The following is a 23685-nucleotide window of genomic DNA, read 5'->3' on the forward strand; positions in this document are numbered from 1 at the left end:
CAGGGTATCACTTGGGCTTTTGACCTACCAGCTACATATCAGAGTTTCCAATGAACACTTCCTCAGGCTTTGGCCACCTGATGCAAAGAGTCAATTCATCAGGAAAGACCTTGATGCTGGAAAAACTTGAGGGCAGGAGGAAAAGGGGTTGACAGAGGATGAGATGGTTAGATGGCATCTCTGACTCAATGGACATGAGTTTGGGCAAACTCCAGAAAATACTGAAGGACAGGGAAGCCTAGAGTGCTCTAGTCCATGGGGTCACACAGGCTCGGATATGACTTAACGACTGAACAACAAAAGTGATTTCAGAAATTGAAGACAAGGGATCAAATAGTATAGCAAAAGATGTTTGCATTATTCTAATAGCTCAGGAAATTCCGAAGATTTTGAGAGCTGTGAGCCAGGAATTGTGGACCAAGACCGAATATATGTGAAATAGATACATCTCACATATATTTGGTCATCTGAATGATACAGTTGAATCACAATATTGAAGGCAATTAAACATTTTGGAAATGTATAATGTTGGAAGTTGCAAAACACGTTTTTGTTTTTTTTTTTTTATGTTACTGAGACAGTTAAAACAGTAAGTTTTGGATTACATAACCACAATATACAATCTAGGTTGAATCGACTTAAAAAAATGCAGAACATGAGAGTTGCAAGTTAAGTTTTATTTGGTGCAAAAATGAGGACTGCAGCCCAGGAGACAGCACCTCAGATAGCTCTGAGAAACTGTTCCAAAGAGGCAGGGGAAGAAGGTATGCATGTGGTTTTGGTGAAGGAGAAATACATGCAATCAAGCATGTATTTTCCCAGAAGGTTTCTGCTAGTCTGGTGAAACTTTCTGCTAACTGGATTTGTCAATCCAATGAGTCAGTCCAAAATCCTGGATTGACATCAAGGAACAGTTGTCACCAGGAAGGATTTTAGTGTTTTTCTAGATATAAGGAGATAGAAGAATCGGGCTCATAAAACTGACTCCTGAAAATATCTAACTGTTAGAGTAAACACGCTGACTGAAACCACCCACCCTGGCCAGGCACCATAGTAACCATTTGCATGAGTTATTTTACAACAGGAGGTCTTGGCAAGGAATACAGAACTAGTAAGCCACCACCAACCAGAAGAGTTTGGCAAAGGTCAAAAGGAGATGCCATGTGTCCCACCACCTCCCAGAATCCTTCTCACTGACCTCCTTCTTGGCCGCATAACATGTGTGCCACCAGGATGGACCCTGAATCAGAGTGATTGGCTAGAAACAACCCAGAAACTCACCCCATCACCATAAAACCCAGGACTACAAACCACATGGCAGAGCTGTCCTCTCAGGTCCCCTCACCCTCCTGCTCTCTGCCTGGGTACCACTTCCCAATAAAGACTCCTTTGTCAGCACATGTGTCTCCTCAGACAGTTCATTTCTGAGTGTTAGGCAAGAGTCCACTTTCAAGCCCTGGAAGGGGTCCCCCTTCTTGCAACCTAACTATTTGAAGACCTGTCCTGCCAGTTTTTCCCAGAACACAGAAGTGCCTCATTTTTGCTCTCCACCCTGAACTTCTTTCAGGAGCTGTTGAAGACCAGCAGCTGCAGCAACACATGATTTAACCATTGTAAAGGAAGACAGCAAGTGCCAATTTGTAGTTGACAGTTGTTTTACCACGATTAAAAAAAAATCAAAACAAAAGAAGAAAGGATATAGATAGTAAGAAATGGAGTACTTCCTGCCATATCAATAAACAAGAATGTCACAGTCATCAGTGATTCCAGTCCTCCAGGGCAACCATGAAAGAGAAGAATACCTGAGATCCAACAGCTATCATGCTGCCTCCACTCACTTCAAGGAACCAAGGATGTAAAAAAATGCAGGATGCTGGCCCCAGGTAGCTGAGATGCATATGAAAGGAATGATTTCTATAAGCCCAGACTCTTGCATATTCCATACATAGAAAAGTGCTAAATTCTTTAACTTGAGATATTTCTTTATTTAACAGTAATCTTTTGATGTTTGAACTACCTGCACCTTGATGTAAACTTCTGTATAGCCTAATTCCTCCCCACCACCTCCTCAGAACAGCTCTCTTGGGGTTTCTTGAGATGCTGTCTCCCAGGTCTGAAGTCCTAAAAATTTCTGCCAAATAAAACATAACTCTCAACTGTTAGGTTGTAACTCTTTTTTAAGTTGACAGTAGTGAAGGTTCCAATTCACATCACACATGATTTTTGCACTTAGCTCAGAAAAAAGTAAACAAATTTACAAAATAAGATTGGGACTTTTAGTGTGGGGGAAGAAGGTCTTGCCACGCCTCTGAGAGGAAACAGGCAGTGTCGATAAGAAGCACTTTCAGTTTATGAGAGAATGGCAAGAACGCTGACAGTCTTGAAGTCTCCAACACCATTCTCCACTGCTAAGAGCATGATACGGCTGATCCAGTCTCTCACGCTTGTCTCCTTCCTTGGCCCAGGTAAATGCTGAAGTATACCCATGTAGTCATGTTTGACTCCTGGTTTTGTGCAGTTTGCTCGATCTAAATCACCTACATGTAGGTGTCTGTCTGTATCTCTACTAAGGGATCTGGTGGGGCTCACAGAGATGCCTGATAAACTGCCATTGCTTCTCAACTTAAAAGCTTACAGCCTGAGATCATTTAGAGTTAACAGCTTCAACTGTGTCTGCATTTAAATGAATTATATGCTGGGGCATGGGAAATGAGCTTTTCTAAGACACGACTGGGGTTTACAACCAGCATGTTGTGGTATAAAGAGACCTAAGGTTAAGAAAAGAAGCCTTCTCACCAGAGTAGCTACTATCTTACTGTGGGATCACAAGTAGGAGACATGTTCCTTCTTAGCCTCATTGAAAATATTGAAAATCTATGGTTCTGCTTAGCTGAAATTTCCGAACCCAACTAAAACACTTGAGATAATGTTCTCGGTTTTTGCATACTTTGAAAAAACTACTCTCCAGCTTTCCTCTCCTTTGATGCAAATCAGGGACTAGCTAGACCAGCAATACCTAATCTGCCAGACAGGAATTCTCAGATCCTACATGCCTCTCATTCCCTGCTGTCCGTTATGTGGAAAACTTGAAGGTTCATGTCAGGTTTTGGGGAAACACAAGTGGTCCGCTGGGGCCAAAGTGCAGGAAGGGGCAGGAGACAAGACAAGAAAGCTATCCCAGAACTAGCCCAGGGTAGCAGGTAAAAATAGTTACTATTCACTGTGGGCTCGTACTGTTCCAGGCACTGGGTCAAATGCTATACTTACATCATAGACGTAACGTTTTTGACAGTTCTAGGAGCCTGTGCTATTATTATCCCCTTTTGAAATAACTTGCACAGACTTCATTAGCCAGTAGGTGGCAAGGTCTTGTGATAGTTCTGAGGAACAGTGATGGTTGAATCAAAATGGCAGCAGCACAAGAGAAAGGACAGAAGCAAGAATCGCCACAGATGTAGAATTAGCTAATTACCTGGCAATGGGAATGAGGGTGGCAGGGAATTCATTGTCATCCAATAAGCAATCATTGAGCACCTACTGGATGCCTGGCACTGTTCTAGGTTCTGAGTGCACACCATGAATGAAGCAGAAAAACATTTCTGCCCTCACAGAGTTAACATTTTAGCAGAGGAAACAAACTAGAAACAAAATAAACAGGTGAAACAAAATAAATAAGTATATTGGATAGTGATAAAAGACAAGGAGGAAATAAATCAAGCAAAGAAAGGAGAAATTAAATATTGGGGGCAGTGACATTTCAGACAGAACAGCCAGAAAGTTTACAAAGTCGGGACGGGGGAGGGAGCAGCCATGATGAGAAGATGATTTCAACTTTGGACCTACTAATTTTAAGATGTTAGTGTGATATTCGTGAGAAGATTTCCTGGAAGTAGCTGGAAATTTAGGACCAGAGGTAGAGCTGAGGCTGGAGGCTTTGAACTCACAGCATAGAAATAATAAATAAAGCTAAGGAGAAAATTGTAAGGAGGACAGAAACTTGGGGAATATGTACAAGAGCAGAAAGAGAAAAAAATTATACATTCAAGATCTACTCCCTGCCCAGGAGCCATGGAGGCAAAGACAAGAGATCCCTGTCTTTGCCTCCTTGCAAAATTGAACTTATCTCTAGAATTCAATATTCTGATTGTCCTCAGGTTAAAATTCCCATTTTTCTCCCCATTCCCATGAATATTTCTCATAAGGGCCCTATGAAATATACACTATTTCTATCCCCACTTTAAGGAAGAGGAATGAGGCATACAACACTTGAATAATTTGCTTAATGTCACACTGTTGTGGGGGAAGTGAGGCTGATATAGGAAATGAAATATACTTGAATGTGTTTGCAGGTGTTCTGAGGTCCAGGAAGAAAGCAGTAATTTGTGGGGTTATAATTTAGGGAGACTGGCTCCAGAGTCTATTCATAACCATTTTACTATGCTGCATAGTTTACAAACAGCTATATATTCACATAAATGTATTTGTAATTATAAACTGTGATACTAAGAAGATAATAAGCAGGGTACTGATGCTGAAAACTTGGCCCCTGTGCATTGCTGCTGAATCAAATCTCAGAGACAGAGTTTTGGGTGAAGTAGAAAAGAATAGTTTTATTGGTTTGCCAGGAAAAGGGAGACACAGCAGGCTTCTGCTCTCAAAAACCATGTGTTCCAACCTGGGAGGATTTGGCAGGAGTTTTATAGCAACCATTCAAGGGTAGGGTTGCTAATAAGATTAGGGTGTGTGCAGGGCCTGTACTATTTTAATCTCTTCTCAGATAATTTGATGAGTTTCTATGGTTCCTTTAATCTGGCCTGAGGTGGTCTTCTAGAAAGCTAGTTCCTTTAATCTGGAATGAAGAGTGCTGGCATCTTCCATTTGTTGGGAGTGTTAGTTCTATTAGTATAAAGAGCTCAAAGATATTGTTGTGCATGCTTAAGGCAGAACCAGGACCCTTCCCCAAGGCTGCACCATTGTTTTTACTGCTCCTCCCTTGTGTCTGCATCCCTTCCCTTTCCAGATTAGCAATTGTTATAATCTGCCCTTAGGAACTCAGGGAAGGTCATTAAAGTGAAAGGGAAGTTGCTCAGTCTGGAGTGGGTTGTCATTTCCTTCTCCAGGAGATCTTCCCGACCCAGGGATTGAATCCAGGTCTCCCGCATTGTAGGCAGATGCTTTACCGTCTGAGCCACCAGGGAAGATGTGAAGGTCATGAATGCTGGAGTCTATTCCCTACAAGCAAGATATGCAGGACAGAAAGGCTTTGGTGTCCATGAGCCCCACAGGGTCCTGCTTGGTTTCAGGACCATGGGATAGAAAAACTAGAGGACCTGCTTTAGATGGAGGTGGTGTGGAAAGGATTTTCTGGAAAGCATCTCAACTGATATCTAAAGAGAAGTCAAACAAGGGAGGAGTCTAATGAAGAAGCTTTCAAAGCAGTGGACATTACATGTGCAAAGGCCCTGGTGCAGGGAAGAGTTTAGAATGATTAAGGAAGGGAAAGAAAGCCACTGTGAGAAGAGTATGGTACAAATAAAATCAATCTTGAAGCAAGCATGAAGGAAGATGACTCATGCTAGCCTACATTCTTTCAAGGGGCCAGACACCATAACTTGCTCCTTTTAGGAAATTTAGCTGTAAAGATAAACCGTGTTAAGAAATAATTCCAATAGATATAATTGAGATCAAACATCATCATGCCCTGGAGAAAATGAATCTCACTTGCTTCTACATTTAATTCTTTCTAGGTAGGAACTTATTAAATGTTAATATGCATACAAAGTATTAGGGGATCTTATTATAATGCTGATTCTGGAAAGGAGACTAAGTCTCTGCATTTATGACAAGTTCCCAAGCAACACCAGTGCTGTTCCATGGACCACACATGAGACTTTAGCCACAATGGGGATGGAAGGATGGAGAAACAAGAACTAGTTCTTTGAGTGTGTTTGCAAGAAGCAGATACAGGAATTCTGATGTTCAAGAGAGAACAGTAGTAGGAAATATATGTTACAACCAATACACATGAGCCAACCATTGATTCTGAGGTTTTGAGCCAAAAACTTTGCAGGTTTTCCTGCTCAGAGACTATAATTCAATGACTTCCCTTCCCCTGAGCAGCATTATCTACTTCTTACCAACCATCCGCACCTATCAGTGTTTATTGTTGCTCACGACAGGCAGAGAGTTGTTTTACATTTTGTGATTATCATCAAGAACAGCTGGGTCTTTCCACCTCTCAGAGTCTGCAGCCAGTGCGCACTGGACTGCCAGCCTTTCACACCTCCCAGTGTTCGGCCTCACTCCAGATCCAGCCTCAGTTGGGTCTCCATGCACAGACTGTTGTCCTTCTCCCTTTTTTTTTTTTTCTCATTAAGGTGCAATTCACAAAACATAAAATAATAATATTAAAGTGTACAAATTCAGTGACATTTAGTGAATTCACAGCATTGGGCAACTACCACTTCTATTGCTCCAGAACATTTCATCACCCCAAAAGAAAACCTTGTACTCATTAAGCAATCCCTTCTCATTTCTCTCCCCAACTATCCCCCTTCAAACATTTATCTACTTTCTGTCTCAATAAGTTCACCTATTCTGGATATTTCATATAAATGAAATCATGTAATCTGTGAATTTTTATGTCTAACTTCTTTCTCTTGGTAAAATGTATTCAAGGTTTATTCCTATTGTATCATGTAGCGATACTTCATTCCTTTTTATTGCTGAATGATATTCCATTGTATGTGTGTACCATAACTTATTTATCCACACACCTACTGATGGACATCTGTGCTGTTTCCAGCTTTTGGCTTTTTCAAATAGTTATATTATGATGACTTTTGTACAAGTTTTTGTTTTCAGTTCTTCTGGGGATGAAACTGCTGGATCATATGATAATGCTGTACTTAATTTTTTGAGGGATCACTAAATAGTTTTTCCACAGTGGCTGTACCAGTTTGCATTCCCACCAGCAATGTGTTCTAACTTCTCCACATCCTTACCAACACTTATTTTCCAATTATTTTTATTGTTGTTATTATTATTAGTCACCATCTTAGTGGATGTAAAGACATTTCATAGAGATTTTGATTTGCATTTCCCTCATAATTAATGATATTGAGCATCTTTTCGTGTGCTTATTGGCTATTCATATATTTTCTACCCTCCTTCTGAATGTGTTTCATGCTGAGCTGAAACAGCCCACTATATCTCTCTTTCCTTTAGATAGGCCTGAGCCAGTCCCCTAGCTTACATGACCCAAAGTTTCTCTGACATTTTTTCAGAATCAGCTCAGTCTTACCTGCTTTCTTTATTCCTTCTCATTTCTCAGAAATACTCCATTTTTCTTCCTACATTCAAAAAAAAAATCATTCAGATAATCTTTTAAGACACTTCACATTCTAATCTCAACCTATGCAGTATTCCAGTTTCCCTGGGCCAGATTCTGAGGGCTTAATGAGCTGACGAAGAAACATACTCATGTTCCCAGAGTGAGTGAAACTTGTAAACAAACATACCCCAAATTTCTGCTGACTCAACATCCACACCAGAGGATGAGCAAGACCTCAGCACCAACCCCATGCTCCAAGTGGCCCCCAGTGACTAATAAGAGAACTTCCCATGGATCCCCAAAGCAGCCTTCTGTTGCAGTCATGAGGCATCTTCCCAATTCTTAGCCTCTTCTGTTTCTAGTCCTAATTAAATCTGCTATCAGCTGAACCACTTAGGGGAGACCTCAATGTTCTGCAGAGAACATCAATGTTCATGCCAAGGATACAGAACTAGGACATTCCCAAAGTATCAGTGCTGATTCCAGGTAGAGTAGAGAAAAATACCTTCTTGTGCTCTCTGGGCCATACTCCATCATCTGGACCCCAAAACAGTTCTCCTTCAGTCCAAGTCTTTCAGAGGAGCTTTTGAACTTTTTCAAAAGTAATTTTGATCTTTTTCAAAAGCAGTTTCTGACCTTCACCTTCCTTAAGCACAGCGGTTTAAATCTTATTCTTAGACCTGCAGGGAACTACTCCTACCAACCCCTTCTCCTCCTACACCTTTTCCTCTTCTCCCACTACAAACTGCTTTCTACTCTCCTGGACTGATGCAAAACCCCACAAATATAAGCAATTTGAACTTACCCTTAGAGGATAAATAGGAGCTCACCCGAGGGGAAAATGTGGGCAAGGTGTTTCAGTCAAAGGGAACAGCAGAGCAAATAAAGAGCTGGGCATTCTTGAAATAATCAAGCAGTGAAGGACCTCTTGTTTTTATTCAAAGCCATACTACAATGATATCTTCCCTGTGATGTGTTTCCTGATAACCTCCAACCCTTCCTGCCCCATCATTTTCACTATTTGCACTCCCATAGAGCATATACCTCTTATCAACTCAACATTTATTGGGCTCAAAATTGTGCTAAAAGCTAGGGTTGCAGAGATAATAAGCATAATCCCTACACTCAAGAGTATGGAAAATAGAGGAAAGCAACCTTGTAATTATGGCTAAGAGAAAGAAACACTTGATACTGAGCGTGCAGGGTGAAATCAGTGATGGGAGGGCAGTACGGAAGCAAACTCTATCCTAGGTCGATGCCTAACTCGCCACACCATAGCTGCATGTTTACCGGTCAGGCTTCTCTACCACAAAGTGAGCCCAGAGGACAGACAGGGTCTTATTCATATTTGTATTCACAGTCATCAGCCCAGAAACTGGTATATGAAAGGAATCTAATAAATATGCTCTCAATGCCATGATTTCTAAGACTTTTACTCACTGAATTGGCATGGAAGTGGAAGTGAAAGTGAAGTCGTGTCCGACTGTTTGCAACCCCATGGACTGTAGCCTACCAGGCTCCTCCGTCCATGGGATTTTCCAGGCAAGAGTACTAGAGTGGGTTGCCATTTCCTTCTCCGGAATATTTATTTTTATTTATTTATTTAGTTGTGACATGTTGTATCTAGTTCCCCAATCAGAGATCAAACCCAGGGCCCCAGCATTGAGAGCTCAGTCTTAGGCACTGGACCACCAGGGGAGTCAAGTGAAAGTGAAAGTGAAAGTCGCTCTGTTGGGTCCGACTCTTTGCAACCCCATGGACTATGGAATTCTCCAGGCCAGAATACTGGAGTGGGTGGCCTTTCCCTTCTCCAGGGGATCTTCCCAATCCAGAGATCAAACCCAGGTCTCCCACATTGCAGGCAGATTCTTTACCAGCTAAGCCATAAGGGAAGTTCGAATTGGCATCAAGCTGAGCAAATAGTAAAATGATTGCTAAATAAACGAAGGATTTCAATCTGTAAAAACAAAGGAAGCTTAAAAGTCTGTACTAGACAAAGAAGAACAGTTCCTAAAGAGTCCTGGGGCCACAGGATATGCCAAGATTCTCTACAAAGAGGAACTGGACCTAAACATCCTGGCACAGAAACTCCAAGATGAGGAGTGGCGACGCACTCATTCACTTAACAGGATTCATTCTCGTGCTCAGTCATGTCTGACTCTGCAACCCCGTGGGCTGCAGACTTCCAGGTGCATCTGTTAGTGGGATTTCTCAGGCAAGAATGCTGGAATGGATTGCCATGCCTTCCTCTAGGGAATCTTCCCAACCCAGGGACTGAACCCACATCTCCTGCGTCCCTTGCATTGCAGGCAGATTCTTTTCCCTGAACCACCAGGGCCTACTAGGTGCCAAGCACTGTTCAAGAGCGTCCACCACAGCGAACGAGCCAGATAAAAATCCTTGCTTTCATGGAGCTTATGTTCTAGTGGAAGGGGAAAAGAGCAGTAAAACAAATGTGCGAGTTACAAAGTGTGGTAGACAATAACACAGAGAAAAACAAATTCAAAGGCAGTGAGTGCAAGCAGTGAGGACTGGTAGTGCAGAAAGTGTGGTCATAGAAGACCTCCTTGAGAGGGCAAGTTTGAGTTAAAGCCCTCATAGAGATGAAAGAGGGAGCCGTGTGGACACCTGGGGGAAGGGCATTCCAGGCAGAGGCAATTACAAGTGTACAACCCTGGCCTTTCAAGGAAGAACCAGGCCAGCATAATGTGAGCTGGGAAGGGAAGAAGGTGGAGAGTTATAGGAAATTAGGCCAGAGAGAAAAAGAATCAGATCATTCTGTCCCTCATAGAAAGTGATGTCGCTCAGTCGTGTCCGACTCTTTGTGACCCCATGGACTGTAGCCTGCCAGGCTCCTCCGTCCATGGGATTTTCCAGGCAAGAGTACTGGAGTGGGTTGCCATTTCCCTCTCTAGGGGATCTTCCTGACCCAGGGATCGAACCCAGGTCTCCCACACTGCAGGCAGACTCTTTACCATCTGAGCCACCAGGGAAGCCCTTGTCCCGCATAGGCCATTGCAATTATTTTGTTTTGCTTTTTGTTGTTTAACCTCTTTTACTGGAATAGAGGAAACTGCAAATCCTAAGTGTCAGCTCAATGAATAATCATAAAATGAACAAATCTGTGTATCCAGACGTAGGTTAAGAAATGGCACATAACCAGCAGCCCAGAAAACCCCCGCTATGCTCCCTCCTACTTGCTCTCCCTCCCTCCTCCTCAAAGGTAACCCTATCCCAGCTTTTAAAAGAATAGACTTATTTTGCTTGTTTTTAAAATTTAAATAAATGGAAGCATGTCAGTGTATTCTATTTGTATCTGAATTTTCCTTTTTCACTCAAGATTTTCCTTGTGATATTCGTGCATGTGATTCCAAGAGGGAAGAATGGTCAAATGACAAACAACAGCATGTTACAATGCTGATGGAAAAATGTAGTAAGGGGTGAAGTTTATGGCAGTGTTTATATGACAGGCATGCATATGACAATTTGAGAGAGGAAGTGTGAGCTCACCCAGAAGTTGAGCACAAAATTCCTAAGAGACATTTCCTCCCCTACTCAGATTCTCTCCTGAGAACTAAGGGGTCTTAAGAAACTTGAGGTTGTGATAACAGTTGTTACTGTTGAGTCTCTAAATCACATCCAACTCTGCGGCCTTATGGACTGCAGCACGCCAGGCTTCCCTATCCTTCACCATCTCCCAGAGCTTTCTTAAACTCATATTCATTGTGTTGATGATGCCATCCAACCATCTCATCCTCTGTTGCCCCCATCTCCTCCTGCTATCAATCTTTCCAGCATCAGGGACTTTTCCAATGAGTTGGCTCTTAGCATCAGGTGGTCAAAGTATTGGAGCTTCAGCTTCAGCATCAGTCCTTCCAATGAATATTCAGGGTTGACTCCCTTTAGGATGAACTAGTTTGATCTCCTTGCCTGTCCAAGGGACTCTCAGGAGTCTTCTCAAAAGTATAGATTATTCAAAAGTATCGATTTTTCAGCACTCAACCTGCTTTATGGTCCAATTCTCACATCCGTACATGACTACTGGAAAAACCATAGCTCTGACTATAAGGACCTTCGTCGGTAAAGTGATGTTTCTGCTTTTTAATATGCTGTCTAGGTTTGTCATAGCTTTTCTTCCAAGGAGCAAGCATCTTTTAACTTCATGGCTGCAGTCACTCTGTGCAGTGATTTTGGAGTCCAAGAAAATAAAATCTGTCACTGCTTCCACTTTTTCCCCATCTATTTGCCATGAAGTGATGGGAGCAGATGCCATGATCTTAGCTCTTTTTTTTAATGTTGAGCTTCAAGCCAGCTTTTTCACTCTCCTCTTTCACTCTCATCAAGAGGCTCTTTAGTTCCTCTTCACTTTCTGCCATTAGAGTGGTATCAGCTGCATATCTGAGGTTGCTGATATTTTTCTGGGCAATCTTGATTCCAAGTTGTAATTCCTCCACCCTGGCATTTCACATGATGTAGTCTGCATATAAGTTAAGTAATCAGGGTGACAATATACAGGCTTGACATATTTCTTCCCCAATTTTGTCCAATCTGTTGTTCTATGTCCAGTTTTACCTGTTGCATCTTGTCTTGCATGTAACTTTCTCAGGAGACAGATAAGGTGGTCTGATATTCCCATCTCCTTAAGAATTTTCCACAGTTTGTTGTGATCCACACAGCCAAAGTCTTTAGCATAGTCAATGAAGCAGAAGTAGATGTTTTTCTGGCATTCTCTTGCTTTCTCTGTGATCCAGCAGATGTTGGCAATTCGATCTCTGGTTCTTCTACCTTTTCTAAATCCAGCTTGAACACCTGGAAGTTCTCAGTTCACATATTGCTGAATCCTAGTGGTAGTGGTTACTTATTCATTGATTCACTCAAACATTTCCAGATCCTACTTTGAATCAGGCTCTGTGCTCAGATATAAAGATAATTAAGATAACTATTAAATAAGATGATTAAGTTAACAAGAGAACAGAGGGCTACAAAATGGTATGATAAATGCTAGGAATTTGGCAAAAGATGTTAAGGAAGAATCTTCTTTAAAAATGATTGTAACCATTTCACCTTTTTTGCTCAAACATTAATGGCTCTGAGATTGGCTCATGACAGTGTAGCCATTACATGTTACTTTGAAGTTATATGTATTAATTTTATACTTACCAGTTTTTATCTTCTCAACTCCTAGACAATTATCTTTTGGGAGCAGAAAAGATATCTTCTGGTATCATGCAAGGAGAAGAAAACATTGTCAAAGGAGTTGGATCTGAATCCCAACTCTGTTATTCTTTAGCTGGGTAACCTTAGGAAAATTAGCTAACTACTCTGTGCCTCAGAACCTTTTCTGTAAATGGATATGATAATATTCATCCTACCTGTCAGAATTGTTGTCAGCATCAGATGAAATAATGTATAAGAGCTGTAAATTCCTGTTATTAGTCCTTTAAATCTCACAAGCCTACTATGTTGAACACAGCAGGTATTTACTAAAGTTTTAATTATATTTCATCAGTAAAGAGTTGCAGTTTCTGAAATCTGTGCCAGGGATTGGATACAGTAGTCCCTCTCTGTCTCATGCCCAGATAACTCAGAGGCTGGGGTCGGATAGTATGGCTACGGCCCAGGTGTGACCAGCTGGTGTGGGAAGGTAGACTGGCTGGGACCAACTACTCATCAACCAAGGGTGCCAGGCATTTTGTTGGTGGAGCCTCTGTGACTGTCTACTTCAGCACTCCTCCCAGCTCTTTTCCTCTTCATCTTATCTTTGGACTTCAGCATCAGTGAGCTCTAACAGACTGGCAGCAAGGAGAAAGGGCGTGGGAAGTAGGGGGAGGGAAGGGAGAGTTACAACAGTTTGCTTTCTGTGTTCACAGGGAACTCAGTTTCAGAAGCCAGCTCAACCCCACTGGTTGTGAACGGGGTCCTGTGGGAGTCTGTAACTCTCCCCTCAAATTTTCCTGTGAAAGAGAATATCTCGTCCATCACCTGGCTTCACAAGGGAAACTCTGTCATCTTCATATGGCCGAAAGAAGCAAAAATACAGGTGACTGATCCAACACGGAAAGATCGACTGAATATCATCGAGTCCTACTCCTTGCAGCTCAACAATCTGACAATGGCAGACGCGGGACATTACCGTGCCCAGATAACCACATCAACCTCCTCTCTGTACACCGATTATAACCTGCAGATCTTCAGTGAGTCAAAACTCGAGCTTAATTTTGTATGGACTAAAAAATAGTACATATTTCAATTCTATGTGACTGCAAACATGCACTATAGACTTGTGGTAAAAAGTATGGCATTTGGAGCTAGACTGAGGTCCAGAAACAAAACAATTCAATGACACTGCACAGCAGTTAGTGACAGAGCTGAGGTTAGAACCGAAATCTTATGACTCCTTGACCCTGTACCAGGCTCCGTTATACTTGTTGAGACAAGTTTCTTCTGCGACTATTTAGAAGACCAAGTACAACTTCTGCAACAACCACACTCCTGAGACTGAATGCCAATACATTCCCAGGGCATTTTGGAGTACCTCTCCTTCAAAAGCACATACACAAAAACAAACGTAAGGTACACCAACATGTTTTACAATTGTGCCAAGGAATTTTAAGATAAAAATTATCAGCTTTTTAAAACATTGACCAATTAATCTATGTGTACTAGGCTAGAAATAGCAAAGATTTGATCTTATGGGCCAATATCAATTAATTGGAGTAAGATTCAGCGTTAAGAAAAATATGAGTCATGTTAAGTTTATTCAATGAGTCAACAGTATTTGTTAACCATGAATGATGTTTGAGACTCTGTTTTAGGCCCTTGAGATACATCAGTGAGCAAAACAAAGATCCCTGACCTCATGGAGCTGACATTCTGGGTAGAGGATATGGGGGCAATAATAAAAATACACATAACATATGAACAAAGAACACAGTAAGTAAGCCATGAGAGAAACTCATGGAAAAAGAGATTAGAACAGCATAAGGACCACCAGAAATGCCAGAAAGCACAGCAGTCTGTTTTAAATGGAGGGGTTATAATAGGCCTCATTGAGAAGATGACATTAGAGCCAAGGCCAGTTGCAGGTGAAAGAGTGAGCCATGCAGATATCTGAGGGAAGAGCTGTCCAGCACAGGCCCTCCCTGCGTCTGACAGGCTCAAACATCAAGGAGCAGAGTAAAGAGAGTAACAGGAAATGAGGTCAGTAAGGGAATAGGGAGCCACATCATCTAAGGCTCTGGGAGCCATCACAAGGACTTTGGCTTCTACTCTTGGGGGGTGGAGAACAATTAGAGGATATTCTTGCACATGTTGACTTGGGGGTATACATTATGTTCAGGTGGAAATGTCAAGTGCGTAATTATATATTCATCAAGTGGAGTAAGATATCAATATAGGTTTTTGAGGTCAGCAATGGACATTGGTTGAAGGAGGTAAATATTCAAGCCAAACATTTGCCATTGCTGTGCTATGTACTATCTCATTTAATTCTCATAATTCCAAGAAGTAGGTATTATTGCCCAGTTTTACAGATGAAGAAATTGGGGCAAGCAGAGACTAAAATTTGTCCATGGTCATGTAGCCAGTAAATGAGAAAGCCGTGATTCTAACCTAGGTCTTCCTAACTCCAAATCCACTCTTGCCATGACATGAAAATTCTGTTTGAACAAGGTATGTTCCACAACCCTTACTCAGTTAGCTAAACTTAATGCTTTGCCTAATCTCTTCTAATGAGATAGTTGGAGTCATTCCAGTTTTTGCTGGGTCATCTTTATTTCAACCCTTGGGCCAAGTCCAGGTCAGAAGGTTTTCCTGTACCGCCTCCATGTTCATGCTGATTCACAGCTGCTGACACAATCTTAGGTAATATTTTCTGGTCTCCGCTCTCAGGAGTATCTGCATCATGTGTATTCTCAAACGCCCAAATATATTGCACTTCTTCCTTCCCATGAACTGCTTGCTTGCTCTGTTTCTGCACTCCTTCCTTCCCTAATTCTTTAGTTCTCAACACACCCCTTTCTGACTTGCTGACACTCTGCATCAAGATCTCTTTATTATCATTTGAGGCAGCACCAGATCCAATGAGAACCAATATCCCAACAAAGTTGTGGGAAATTTGGTTCTCCAAGTAAGTTAAGCTTTTATCTTCCATCCCAGCTAGGAAAATTCTGATAATGGAGGAAACAGGGCTCATGCACCTGCTCCTCTGGTTTCTGAACTAAGGCTGGGCTGCATAGTCTCCAAATTATCTTTACACAAGGGTCAGTGAACAAGGGCAGGAAGGACCCCAGGAATAAACTGGAGCTCCAAAAATTAAAGTTATCAGCTCAAAATCACCTGACTAGCTGGCAGAAACTCCAGTCTCCCCCTTCCTTCTCTTCCCTGCCTACTCTGTCTCATGCTGACGTCCCTCACCATTTGGTCACCACAGGCCTCAACCCCATCAGTCAGGCAGCACACGCAGAGTTATTTACAGAGTATACAGCAGTGTCAGGTGGGATACATGGAAACATGGGGGTGATAGAGATTTTTCACAGAAGGCTGAGCCAAGCCATTTGTCCTTCATCCAGGCCTCTTCTCTGCACACAGGACGACTGCGCAACTTACAAGTTGCCCATCACACCAAACTGTCTGAAAATAGTACCTGTGAGATCCAGCTGGCCTGCTCTGTGGAGAATCCAAATGATAACGTCTCGTTCAGGTGGGAGGTAGCAGGAAATCCATTTCATAGTGAAGCAAATCTTTCTGTATCCTGGAACCCCAACAGCCTCAGTGAAGTGACCTACACCTGCATAGCTGAGAATCCTGTCAGCAATTTATCCTCCTCTGTCTCTGACAAGAGTGTCTGTAAAGGTAAGTCCGTCTTGGGTCTCTCTGAGGGCCTTGAGTGTTGTGGGGTGTGGGGTGTCCCTCATGCCCTTTATGATTCCTATAATAGTGGCCCCATGGGAGACGGCTGAGTGATGCTGTGAGAGGACAGACACCCCCTGGAACTCTGGGTCTCTTACTCTTCTAGAGCGCCCTCCTTTTCCCTCCCCCTCCACCAACCATTTCTCTAAGCCTCCCAGAGCCCAAGAGCAAAGTCCTTAGGAGGGCAAGATTGCTTCTTCTCTCTGTCTCTACCAGGCTCCACCCTGCCCTGTCAGCCTAAATGAGACTCCCACTTGCAGAAATCCTGCCCAGACCCCCAGAACCTCTGTGTATAGATGAACCCACCCAACCCCCAAAGACGGCCTAGAAGAGATGCAATGGAGGCTCTAAAATACCACTCTGGGCCTCGCTCGATGTGTCTCAAATGCAGCTTCTTTTTTTTTCTTTTCTTTTCAGGTGTTATTAATGGGAAAAATGAATACCTGGATATCAGATGGATTATCATTGTGGTTGTTTTGACATGTATATTCTTCATTGCATTGATATTAATATTTGTTCAGAGGAAAAAAGTAGCAGGTTTTCCTTTCTTCTTATTGTTACTTCTCCCAGGCTTCAGAGACTTAGAGTCTGGGGTTGTTACAAGACTCTGTCTTGTAGAAGACAGATAAAGGGGGCGGGGGAGGATGCAAACCTGGCTCAGTCAGTCCACTGGGACGACACCTGGGCTGTGAATACACATGCGCTAATCTCTTAAGGAAAGTGTCCTACTAGAAAATGCAGGACCCAGCCTTGGGGCCTGCCTGCCCTCCCTTCTGGGCCCCTTTCCCACCACATCCTCTAGAGCAGGGGTCCCTGACACCCAGGCCCCAGGCTGGTACCAGTCGGTGGCCTCTTAGGAACAAGTTCACATAGCAGAGGTGAGCAGTGAGCAAGCGAATGAAGCTTCATCTGTATTTCCAGCCCCTCCCCATCGCTCACATCACCTAAGCCCCACCTCCTGTATATCAGGGGTGGCATTAGATTCTCATAGGAATGAGACATCTAACCTAAAGTCAAGGCAGTATATCTTGAGATGGCCACAAAATAGAAATAAATTGCACAAAAATATAATGTGTTAGAACCATCCTGAAACTACCCCCTCCACCAACCGTCCCTGGCACCAAAAGCGTTGGGGACTGTTACTCTAGAGAGACACCTACAGGGTAGAGGGTGGGAGGCTTATCTCACTACAGTCACAGATTTCAATTTCCCTGACTTTATTTTTCAGGTTTCTTTCAATTCTCTACTCAGCAAACCCAGTGTCCTGGTGAGCTTCCAGACTCTTGGTTCCCAGTCACTAAACAGATGGCAAGAGCCAAATGGAAAATGAAGTGGGGTGATCAGAGGGCTAGATAATAAGAGAAGAGGAGGTCAGAATGTCATTATTCAGATGGACCAGATGGTGCAAGGGAAGAAGACCTGGAATTGTGCAAGTCTGTCCCTTGTGGGACCTACGGGGTCCCTTACAAGAATGCAAACTGGTCACTCAGGCAATTTCTTGGGATGGGATTAGGGCCATTCCCCATCCTATCAATAGAGAGACTAAGTGCCAGTGAAAGGGCTCGTGGCCTGTCCATTATCAACAGCAGGCGCAGTGTAAAGACAGGACTAGAGCATCAAATGCCCAGAGATGACTGCCTGACCCCATCACTCTATTCAGCCAGAGTTTGGGTATTGAGTTTGAAGTGAAAGTCACTCAGTCGTGTCTGACTCTTTGTGACCCCACGGACTGTGCAGTCCATGGAATTCTCCAGGCCAGAATACTGGAGTGGATAGCCATTCCCTTCTCCAGGGGATCCTCCCAACCCAGGGATCGAACCCAGGTCTCCTGCATTGCAGGTGGATTCTTTACCAACTGAGCTATGAGTCAGAAGGCATGCATTCAAATTCTTATTTGATCATTTCCTGTGTAAATTTGCACCAAGGCAGTAAAACTTTCTGAGCCTCCAGTTTCTCATCTCTAATATAATCAAACCCACTCTAAGGAGCTCTGAGAAGTTGGATAGTATTATAAATGCGAGACAATCTGGCTCCATTATGCTCACCAATGAGATTCTCTAGCTCCTGTGGAGCCAGTGCTGTTTTGTCCCAGAAGCTTCCCTTCCTGTGAATCCAGAGAGACTCTGAGGCTTTAGGGTAGCTCAAGACTACGTTCCCCCAGGAGATGAGGTCAGAAATAGATCGAATAGCTGAAAAGGTTCTGGTTCAACCCTGAACTCCCAAGACTGGGAAAATGAATGTACCCTAAGGAAGGGCAATGTTTCAAACAACTACCTCTTTGGGGCCAGAGAGTGATGTGGGGTTGATGAGGTCCTGGGAGGGCAGACCAGAGTCCTTCAGTCATTGACTGTGTCTTCCTGTGTCAACAGCAGAAACTGTGAGTAACTTAGAATACGCTTCCTTCTCTTCAGGGAACACTGTGTATGTTCAGGTCACCCATTCAAACAGGGTGAGTACTTTCGGGTTTATACTCCATCATGGTCATTATTTTTACAGTCATTATTAATGAACTTGTTGCAATTATCTGACTAAATCCAAATGATGTACACCGCTGAGGTGAAGTGAAGGCAGTAACAAGAGTTATGTGTGGGACCTTTCTACACACTTTTGCTCTCATGCCAGTGGAATGTTTAGTCATACCTTGCTTTACATTGCTTGATCTAACTATGTGATGCATCAGTAAGTCATGTCCCTTCAGCTTACTTACAGGCTGCCTGGAAGTGAAAATTATGTCTTCCTCTCTCTTCCCCTGTGTCTTAGCATGAAGCCCAGTAAATATCTGCTGGGTGGATAAAGTTGTTAAGTTTGAGAGTTCCCAAAGGACACATTTCTGTATCAGTGGGCTTTTCATCTTTTTGTAGGGGAAATAGCAGGGCTCAGAAGAGTCTCTTAAGTGAGAAAGAGTGACAAGAATTGGCAACCCCTCAACTGTGAAAGACACTAAAAGCATGAGCAGCCCTCAATCGTCCCCTCCCTTCTAGCAACATAACAGGATGCCCTTGGTCAGACACCAGGAACTCCCCATCATGCATCAGTAATTCTTCATCAGCCCCAAAATAAAGCACCGGCAGAGGGTACATTTCTAAATAACACTACACATCCTGGGAGACCAATTTCCACATCTAATGAAAAATAAGCCGAGAGAGCCAGCATTCTTCAATGATGGAAGCAGTAGTCTAGCTAGAAATCTTGGATTCCACAGCCAATCTCCCCTCACAAAGCCCTTTACAGATGTTTGCAAAGTAGGCTCTTTAAAGACAGCAAACAAGAGATGCTCTCACCTCAGATATTTCAATTGCCTTTCCAATTTTCTCTTGATGACAAGATGAATCACTCGCAACAAACCAAGAATCTAATCTCCAACAAATTTGTTAACTTTTTCTTTAGCAAAACATGGTACTTTGGAGAGTTTCAGAGGTTTTAATAACACCCTAGATATACCTTAATTCATTTAAAATGCCAAAAACTATGAGCATGGGGGACTTCTGTTATCATCAGGCTTTTTATTCCAAGCAGAGTCATTCTTAAGACAAGGTATTCCTATTCTAACAGTTCTGCATATTCAAGGAGACCCCAATGACATGATAGCCAGGCTATTAGAATCACAGGGGCAAAATAGAGCAGGCAATACCTCCAGTTATAGGTAGTAAAGATCTGAGGCCGAAGATGTACTACAATAACCATGTGGCAGTGTAAGTTAGTTTTTTTTTTTCTGACTGCACTAGGTATTTGTTGCTGCTCACAGTCTTTCTCTAGTTGCAGTGAGCAGGGGTTACTCTCTCTAGTTGCAGTGTGTGGGCTTCTCATTTTGCAGTGAATCCTCTTCTTGCAGAGCATGGGCTCTAGGGTGCACAGACTTCAGTAGTTGTGGCACATGAGCTTAGTTGCCCCATGGCAGGTGGGATCCTCCCAAACCAGAGATCAAACTCACGTCCCCTGCCTTGGCAGGAAGGTTCTTAACAGGTGGACCACAAGGGAAGTCCCTGTAGGTTAGTTCTTAAAAATGAAGGAAAGAGAGTAGAGTTGAATGCAGGACAAGAATGCTTTCTTTTCTTCACACCACCTGCCAACAAGGTCACCCTTCCGTCTTTCTCGGGTTCATGAGCCCACTGGTTTGCTGGCGTGCTGTGTTTCAGTCTGGGGCTCAGGAAAGGTGAAGGAAATCCTTCACAAATTTGAGAGCTAGTGGTGCTTGGTTTCTAGTTCCTCTTGCTAAACACTCCGTAGCCTTCGTCCTGAAGAGTTTTGACATCATCCCTCGTTTGTCACACTGCCTTTCCCAAGAATATATCTGTTTGCATGAGTTTATATCTCTTTATGTGAATATATGTGTACATGAGTACATATCTCTTTATGTAAGCCAAATCAATATGATTGTGTTCTACAGGAAGCAGAAATCTCAAAAGTTGTGAAAAACAATGACTCCAACACAATTTATTCTGAAGTTCATCATCCCCAAGAGGTAAGCCCATAATTTCCAGCTGTTCTTACATTCTTACCTCTCTTCTCACACCTAAGATTTCGCAAATGTAGCAATAGTAAAGGGACCATTTTACAGATGCCAGAAATACAGGATACAGAAAGTCTCAGGACATACCTAAAACACATCCAGGAAGTTATCTTGTATTAATATTAGGATCACCACACTTAACTGAGTTTTTAACCTACTTTTTAAAAATATACATGTTTGTTTATTTTTATTTGAAGTACGGTTGGTTTACAATGTTATGCCAATATCTGCTGTATAGCAAAGTGATGTAAGCTACTTATTTTTCTTTTAATTTAATCTTACCTTAGGCTATGAATATCCCTATCTGCCCATGGTGACTTCCAGACACCTCTATAACCACGAGGAATGGCCTGACACTCTGGTTTCTGTTGACCTTCTTTATTTTTCTCTTTTTCCTATTAGAGAAAGCCCATTTATTCCAGGACAACTGCCCATAACAACGTCATGTAAGTTTCTGAAAGACTTCAAAGGAATTTCAGAATTACATATCTGCTCCTGATCCCACGAGAAAGAACAGAGCTTGGCTTCTGACTGACCACATAATTTGAATATCTAGGATTATCAGACTTGAATCTGCTTACCCAGGTCAAACATTTAAGGAATAACATCATTTCCAGAATGTGACCCAAATAACATTTTCTAATCGGCTCCAGGCCAAAATATACATCAGATAATATGCCTGCAAAAATTCTCAACAAGATACTACCAATCTGAACTCAACAATACACTGAAAGGATCATACACCATGATCAAGTGGGATTTGTCCCAGGAATGCAAGGATTTTCAATATCTGCACATCAGTCAGTGTGATACACTACATCAACAAATTGAAGGATAAAAATTATATGATCATCTCAATAGACGTAGAATAAGCTTTTGGCAAAATTCAATACCCTTTTATGATTTTTAAAAAAACTCTTGGGAAGGGTGGTGGGAGGGGGGTTCAGTATGGGGAACATATGTACACCCATGGCTGATTCATGTTAATGTATGGCAAAAACCACTACAATATTGTAACATAATTAGCCTCCAATTAAAATAAATAAATTTTTAAAAATAAATAAAACTGAAAAAAAAAAAAAAAACCTCTCCATAAAGTGGTCATAGAGGGAAACTACCCTAACATAATAAAGGCTATATATGACAAGCCTTGGAGAAGGAAATGGCAACCCACTCCAGTATTCTTGCCTAGAGAATCCTGTGGACAGAGGAGCCTGGTGGACTGCTGTCCATGGGGTCGCACAGAGTTGGACACAACTGAAGTGACTTACCATGTGACAAACCTGCAACTAACATCATACTCAACAGTTAAGCTGAAAGCATTTCTTCTAAGATCAGGAATAAGACAAGGATGTCCACTCTCACCACTTTTATTCAAAATAGCCTCCAACTAATAAAAATCAACAGGAAAAAAAAATAGTTTTGGAAGAACTAGCCATGGCAATCAGAGAAGAAAAGAAAAGAAAAGGAATCCAAATTGGAAAAGTAAAATTATCACTGTTTGCAGATGACATGATACTACACATAGAATATTCTAAAGATGCAACCAGAAAACTACTAGAGCTCATCAATGAATTTGGTAAATTTGCAAGATACAATATTAATGCAGAGAAATCAACAAAATCAACAACAAAAGATCAGAAAAAAAATTCAAGAAATAATCCCATCTACCACAGCATCAAAAAGAATAAAATACTTAGGCATAAACCTACCTATGGAAACAAAAACCTGTACTTCAAAAACTATAATACACTGATGAAAGAAACCAAAGACCACACAGGCAGATGGAAACATATACTGTGTTCTTGGATCGGATGAATCAACATTGTCAAAATGACTATATTACCCAGGGCAATCTACAGATTCAATGAAATCTCTGTCAAATTACCAATGGCATTTTTCACAGAACTAGAACAAAAAATCTTAAAATTTGTATGAAGACACAAAAGACCCTGTATAGCCAAAGAAATCTGCAAACAATAAATACTGGAGAGGATGTGGAGAAAAGGGAACCCTCCTACACTGTTGGTGGGAATATAAATTCATACAGCCACAATGGAGTAAGCAGTTTCCTTTAAAAAACTAAAAATAGAGCTACCATGAGATTCAGCAATTCCACTATTGGGCATATATCTGAAGAAAAACATAGTTCAAAAGAATATATGCACTCCAACATTCATTGCAGCATGATTTACAATAGCCAAGACACGGAAGCAACCTAAGTGTACGTCAATAGAAGAATAGATAATGAAGGTGTGGTACACTTATACAATGGAATATTACTCAGCCATCAAAAAGAACAAAATAATGCCATTTGCAGCAACATGGGTGGACCTGGAGATTATTATACTAAGTGATACGCAGATCTTTTTAAAAATTGGTACAAATGAACTTATTTACAAAGCAGAAACAGATTCATAGACTTAAAGAATGAACTTACGGTTACTGGGGGAAAGGGTTAAAAAAAAAAAAAAACGAGTCTAGTTATTGACTTTCTCTTAGGTAACTAAGCAAAGAGATTATAATTCAGATTCTGCTTCATATAATCTGCTTAAAATCCTTCAAGACTTCCTAATGCACTCAGGATAAAAGTTGAGTATACATGGCTTTAGACAGTCTGGTCCATCCCACCCTCAACTAGCATCGTTCTTCCTCCACTATCTTTATTTAGCTTGAGATCTTCTTTTAGCTCCCTTATTAGAGGAAAGAATGATCTATGTTAATAGAGCTATTTACTTCTGCCTCAAGGCCCTTCCTCTGCGTGTCTGGGTCCTCCTTATTTTTAGGTGTCAGTTTACCTATGTCGCATTCCAAGAGAGACCTTCCCAGGCCCTTCTATCTGAAATACATCCCCCTATTATTCTATCACACCTTCTATGTCATTTATTATGTGTCATTAAATATTTATTTTCATTTGTTTCATGTCTGTTTT

General features: G+C 41.9%; 1 protein-coding gene across 6 annotated transcripts; it reads left to right on the plus strand.

Moving 5' to 3' along the window:
• Window positions 1-2324: 2324 nt before the first annotated feature.
• SLAMF6 (SLAM family member 6) lies at window positions 2325-21803 on the plus strand. Of its 6 annotated transcripts, none has more exons than XM_043451704.1 (8): window positions 2325-2465; window positions 13204-13527; window positions 15923-16186; window positions 16661-16780; window positions 17472-17510; window positions 18613-18692; window positions 20631-20705; window positions 21156-21803. In XM_043451704.1, the coding sequence occupies exons 1-8, from the start codon at window positions 2360-2362 to the stop codon at window positions 21201-21203; spliced, it is 1056 nt and encodes a 351-aa protein (XP_043307639.1). In that variant the 5' UTR covers window positions 2325-2359; the 3' UTR covers window positions 21204-21803. The 6 variants fall into 6 exon arrangements, with proteins under 6 accessions (XP_043307639.1, XP_043307649.1, XP_043307658.1 ...); XM_043451714.1 differs by having other exon boundaries at window positions 2345-2465; window positions 18616-18692; XM_043451723.1 differs by having other exon boundaries at window positions 2345-2465; window positions 18655-18692.
• The last annotated feature ends 1882 nt before the right edge of the window (window positions 21804-23685 follow it).

This window comes from Cervus canadensis, chromosome 2 (genome assembly GCF_019320065.1).
Source record: "Cervus canadensis isolate Bull #8, Minnesota chromosome 2, ASM1932006v1, whole genome shotgun sequence".
Lineage (NCBI taxonomy): Eukaryota > Metazoa > Chordata > Mammalia > Artiodactyla > Cervidae > Cervus > Cervus canadensis.

Coding starts and splice junctions, on each gene's coding strand:
- SLAMF6 (XM_043451704.1), top strand. CDS start 2,360: ATGGCAAGAACGCTGACAGTCTTGAAGTCTCCAACACCATTCTCCACT. Junction 13,528..15,922: donor TTATAACCTGCAGATCTTCA/GTGAGTCAAAAC, acceptor CTCTGCACACAG/GACGACTGCGCAACTTACAA. Junction 16,781..17,471: donor TCAGAGGAAAAAAGTAGCAG/GTTTTCCTTTCT, acceptor TTTATTTTTCAG/GTTTCTTTCAATTCTCTACT.